At 40.2% G+C, this 5667-nt stretch overlaps 1 protein-coding gene across 1 annotated transcript; it reads right to left on the bottom strand.

Annotated features, from left to right (window-relative positions):
* Window positions 1–2770: 2770 nt before the first annotated feature.
* Window positions 2771–3706, bottom strand: LOC133231563 (olfactory receptor 4D2-like). Its single transcript, XM_061389932.1, has one exon. The coding sequence runs from the start codon at window positions 3704–3706 to the stop codon at window positions 2771–2773; it is 936 nt and encodes a 311-aa protein (XP_061245916.1).
* Between the last annotated feature and the right edge of the window lie 1961 nt (window positions 3707–5667).

The raw sequence follows: 5667 nt of genomic DNA, 5'->3' as shown, positions 1-5667 counted from the left end.
ATAGAAAGAATTCTATCATGTTCCAATGGGAATGGAAGTATCTATGTGAATATATGATTTTCATTAGTTAGACGGATGATAGAGGTAGATAGATAGATGATAGATACACAAAAATTGAATGGGACTGTTATATATCAGCACACCCAGCACTCAGATTTGCCTTTCAGTACCATTCTCCTCAAAGGAAGCAGGACTGTTTACTAAAATAGGTGATTCCAGAGCCGGAGCAGAGAAAGCATAAGATAAACATGGGGCATTTCACTGGGCCAGTAAGAAAAGAAGTGCTCTAACAATAAAAAGAACAGAAGCCAGCTTACAGACTCTGACTGGCGAATCCTGGGGTAAGTGGAGCATCAAAATAAGTCATGATAATAAATTATAACTTAATGAACAAAAAAGGAAAATTAATTTCACACAGGTATAAATAAATAAATGAATAAATTGGAAGTTTGGTAAGAAACTAGATATTCACATAATCTCAAAGTACTTTCCCACAAAATATTTACTAATTTCCGAGGGAAAATAAATAAGTGATAAGCCTAATGAACACCTCTTAGTAATCAAAGCGATGAGACATTAGCAACAGGACATAGCAAAATCTCTTATACTCATAGGCTGCAATAGCAGCAGAGCATGACTTCTGTAATATTCCTGGTAAAGTCACAAAAATGCCACAGCTGACTGTACAGCAGGATTGGTGGAAATGTTTTTGCAGAAAATGCACACAAATGTTAAGGAGTGGTGGGCATCAAGATTGCAACTTACCCTCAATGTTTCAGGGAAAAAGTACATTATGCTCTACTTGCAAATTTTCTGTAAGTGTGAGATTTTTCAGAAAGTTAAAAATGCTTTTAAATATATTTTAAAGCTAGAAGAACTACATAGCAGAATATCATATCGTTTTGTCCTCTGGATAAAAAGCAATTTAAAAAAATAAGATTTCAATATGAATTAACACTAAAATAAAACTGACTACATGAAAACTAACACAAAAATTAGAGAAGGCAAATCACAAAGTGGAAGAAAGTACTGTAATAAATATAGCTGATAATAGATCAACCACTAAATTACCTAAGAACTCATACACTAAATAGAAAAAGTCAGAGGAAAGGGAACAAAATGCATTCATGAGAAACCTGCATACAATAAAAAGTATGGAAGGAAATGCTAGAGAAATGCAAATTAGGACTACAGTGAAATTTCATTTTTTTACCCACTAAATTAGCAAAAACAAAGAAATCTGACAATAGCAAATGTTAGGAGGATATGAATCAATAGGAACGCTTCAACACTGCTGATGAAATGCAATGCATTAACAACTTTGGGAAAGAATTTGGCATGATTTTGTAAAGGTAAATCTTTGAGGATCTCATGGCTCAGCAATTTCACTTTAAAATATATGACGACTCATAGTTCCTCAACATGACAACTGGAGACAAGTAGAAGAAAATTCAAAAGAGCACTGTTTGCAACAGAAAAACTGAAACAATCCCACTAAGCTTATTCTCACAAAAGAATATTATACAGCAAAAAAAAAACTACAGCCAAACAGAGTAACATGTGGCATTTAGAAACATAATGTGGAGTGAAAAAAAGCAAACCCCAGAATATAATATACAGTCTAATATTTGTATAAAGCTCAATAAAGCAAAATAAAACAATATGTCAATTATGTAAAGGTATAGTGAGATTATTTTGATAAACGGTGGAATGATAAACACAAAATTCAAGAAAGAGCTTTGATTTGGGAAGAAGTGATGTGGTAGAGAGCACCTATAGGGAAGTTACTGGTACCATGTGATTCTTGAACTGACTACTGTATACATGACTGTTTATGCAATATATTGATAATGTTGTATATTATAATGTATATACATTTGTTATTGTTGCTCAGTTACTAAGTCTTGTCTGACTCTTTGTGACCCCATGGACTGCAGTACTCCAGGCTCACCTGTTCTTCACTATCTCCCTGAGTTTGCTTAAATTCATAACCATTGAGTCAATGATACTATCTAACCATCTCATCTTCTGCTGCCCTCTTCTCCTTTACCGTCTGTCTTTCCGAGGATCAGGGTCTTTTCCAATGAGCTTTACACATGATCTTTTACTTGTAATAATTATTATACTACAGTGAAAATATCTTAATACTCATGATAATTTCTGATTTGAAAATAAAAAATACAGTTATATGAATCACTCAATGTTTTGTCACAATTTCTGATTCTGCTACTGGAAGGTTTGGGGTCACATATTAATATTAGCAAGTTTGTTGAGGAAGAAGTTTTGAGTTCAAGAGAGGCCAGGTGTCTCATTCAAGGTCGTCCATTTGGTAAGTGTTGGTTAAAGTCTCCAATTTCAGGCTTAAGACTCGGGATCCTGTGCAGTTTCCAACAATCCAGACTCACACAAAAAGGGGTACTGGGGAAAAGAACTCAGGTACAGAAAACAGAGCTGCTCTTCTGGGGGAATGCTGTCATCCTAAGAGGAAACTGTCCACCAAGATGGCAGAAAAGAAGGTGTGACTTTCCATAATGCTTCCATGACAACACATCTTCTTGTCACAGGAATATTCAAATCAACATCAAAATAAAAAATAAGGATATTATCAATTTTGCTAAAAACTCTGAGTAAATTGCTTAGGTTCACTATGCATTCACTTCTATGATAATCCATACAACAAAAACACAAGTTATTAACAGGGGAGATACAGTAGGTCTCTATGCCCACTCTACAAAGAAAACAAAGTCAAAGAGAAGTAAGGAACCCATTGTCACTCACTTTTACAAGCCAGAGGATGCCTCCCTAATCTCTTCACTGCTGCCTGCATCTCCTGGTTCCTCAGGGTATAGATCATGGGGTTGAGCATGGGGGTCATGATGGTTTGGCTGATGGACACAGCTTTGTCCATGGGGAAGGAGGTGAAGGGCCGGGCACAGAGGTAAATGCTTGGAACAAAGACCATAGACACCACGACGATGTGGGTGGTGCAGGTGGAAGCTGCCTTCCTCCTCGCCTTCCCAGAGTGGGACCTAAGCATCACCAGGATGGCTGAGTAGGAGACCAGGAGGAGGAGGAACCAGATGAGGACCAGCACCCCACTGTTGGAAATGATAAGGAACTCCAGGAGGGAGGTGTCAGTGCAGGCGAGCCTCAGAACTTGTGGAACATCACAGTAGAAGTTATCTAGGACGTTGGAGCCACAAAAAGGCAGTGGGAGCATCAGAGCCAGTTGAGAAATCGAATGGATGAAGCCTCCCACCCAGCTAGCCACCACCAGCCCCACACAGAGCTGAGTGTTCATGATGCTGACATAGTGGACGGGCTGGGATATAGCAACAAGGCGGTCATAGGCCATCACTGAGAGGAAGAAGACCATGGCACCTCCCAGAAAGTGGAAGAAGAAAATCTGGGCCATGCAGCCCTGGTAGGAGATGGTCTTCTTCTCAGCAAGGGAGTCCACCAGCATCTTTGGGGCAGTGACTGAGGAGAAACAGAGGTCTATGATGGCCAGGTTTCGCAGCAGAAAATACATGGGTGTGTGGAGCCTGGAATCAGAGGTCACTGTGACCATGATGAGGAGGTTTCCCATGACAGTGGTGATATAAACAAACAGGAACACCAGAAACAAGACGAGCTGGAGCTCCTGAGTCTGTGAGAGTCCCAGGAAGACAAATTCTGGCACCCACGTGTGGTTCCCTGATTCCATGGTGTCTACTCCATACACCTAAAGGAAATACCACAGAAGCCATGTATTAGTGCCCGGGGCTCAAACTGAGTGTCCAGGTTTAGATGATGGACATTCACGTGTAGATCATAATTCCAGGTGCTGACTAAATGTCCTTGGCCCTGGAATGTGTACCAGTTGGTACTGGAATATATATATTCTTGAGATATCTTAAAGCCATTCATGACATATACAACCTGCTTTAAAAAACTCTGTGTAATATAGTGATAGGAAGACACTTGGAGTCCAGCAGACATGTAGTCAAATTCCAGAGTTTCTTGTCCTTGAGATGGGACCCACATTGAGTTACTCAAGCCCTTCATCTCAGTTTCCACATCTTGCTAAAGCTGAAACTCTAGTACTTTGGCCACCTCATGCGAAGAGCTGACTCATTGGAAAAAACTCTGATGCTGGGAGGGATTGGGGGCAGGAAGAGAAGGGGACGACAGAGGATGAGATGGCTGGATGGCATCACTGACTCGATGGACGTGAGTCTGGGTGAACTCCGGGAGTTGGTGATGGACAGGGAGGCCTGGCGTGCTGCGATTCATGGGGTCTCAAAGAGTCAGACACGACTGAGCAACTGAACTGAACTGAACTGAAGGTAGAAATAAAAGTGTTGTCTCTATTCAATGTCCAGGGGATTAAATAAGATAGAACATAAGGTTCCTAGAATAGCATCTGGAATAATAAATAGTAATCACTCTCCTCTGTGTAGTCTCCTACTAAAAACCTCCTGCCTTCTTACAGTCTCTAATACATTTTTGTACCAGTCATTTCTCATGCAACAGTTATTACATCTAAAAGTTCATGAACTTTTTGTATTTCTAGGTTTTCCTCCTGATTCAACCATAATGTGCCACTACAGACATGTGCCTTGATTCACAATTAATCTGTGCACTGCAGTGCTCATGCTTGCTCATAGTCAATACTTAAAAAGCATGTGGCATGGACTGCTGGGTGGGTAAACAATTATAGGGAATGTCCCCCGATCACTGCTGTAGGTGGTCCCTTACTGGGTGACTTAACAGGATATATATGGTGTGTGTGCTGAGACATGAGAAGGCGGAGAGAGACTTTCTGGATTAAGAAATAGGTGATGGATTTTGTATGAAGGGGAATGGAAGGGCTCTTTTAAATGAAGCAACTGACAAACAACTAATCTCAAAAATATACAAGCAACTCCTACAGCTCAACTCCAGAAAAATAAATGACCCAATCAAAAGATGGGCCAAAGAACTAAATAGACATTTCTCCAAAGAAGACATACAGATGGCTAACAAACACATGAAAAGATGCTCAACATCACTCATTATCAGAGAAATGCAAATCAAAACCACTATGAAGTACCACTTCACGCCAGTCAGAATGGCTGGGATCCAAAAGTCTACAAAAAATAAATGCTGGAGAGGGTGTGGAGAAAAAGGAACCCTCTTACACTGTTGGTGGGAATGCAAACTAGTACAGCCACTATGGAGAACAGTGTGGAGATTCCTTAAAAAACTGGAAATAGAACTGCCTTATGATCCAGCAATCCCACAGCTGGGCATACACACTGAGGAAACCAGAAGGGAAAGAGGCATGTGTACCCCAATGTTCATCGCAGCACTGTTTATAATAGCCAGGACATGGAAGCAACCTAGACGTCCATCAGCAGAGGAATGGATAAGAAAGCTGTGGTACATATACACAATGGAGTATTACTCAGCCATTAAAAAGAATACATTTGAATCAGTTCTAATGAGGTGGATGAAACTGGAGCCTATTATACAGAGTGAAGTAAGCCAGAAGGAAAAACACCAATACAGTATACTAACGCATATATACGGAATTTAGAAAGATGATAACAATAACCCTGTGTACAAGACAGCAAAAGTGACGCTGATGTATGGAACAGTCTTATGGACTCTGTGGGAGAGGGAGAGGGTGGGAAGATTTGGGAG

This window comes from Bos javanicus, chromosome 19, assembly GCF_032452875.1.
Source record: "Bos javanicus breed banteng chromosome 19, ARS-OSU_banteng_1.0, whole genome shotgun sequence".
Classification (NCBI taxonomy): domain Eukaryota; kingdom Metazoa; phylum Chordata; class Mammalia; order Artiodactyla; family Bovidae; genus Bos; species Bos javanicus.
This window is presented reverse-complemented; position numbering and strand designations above follow the sequence as displayed.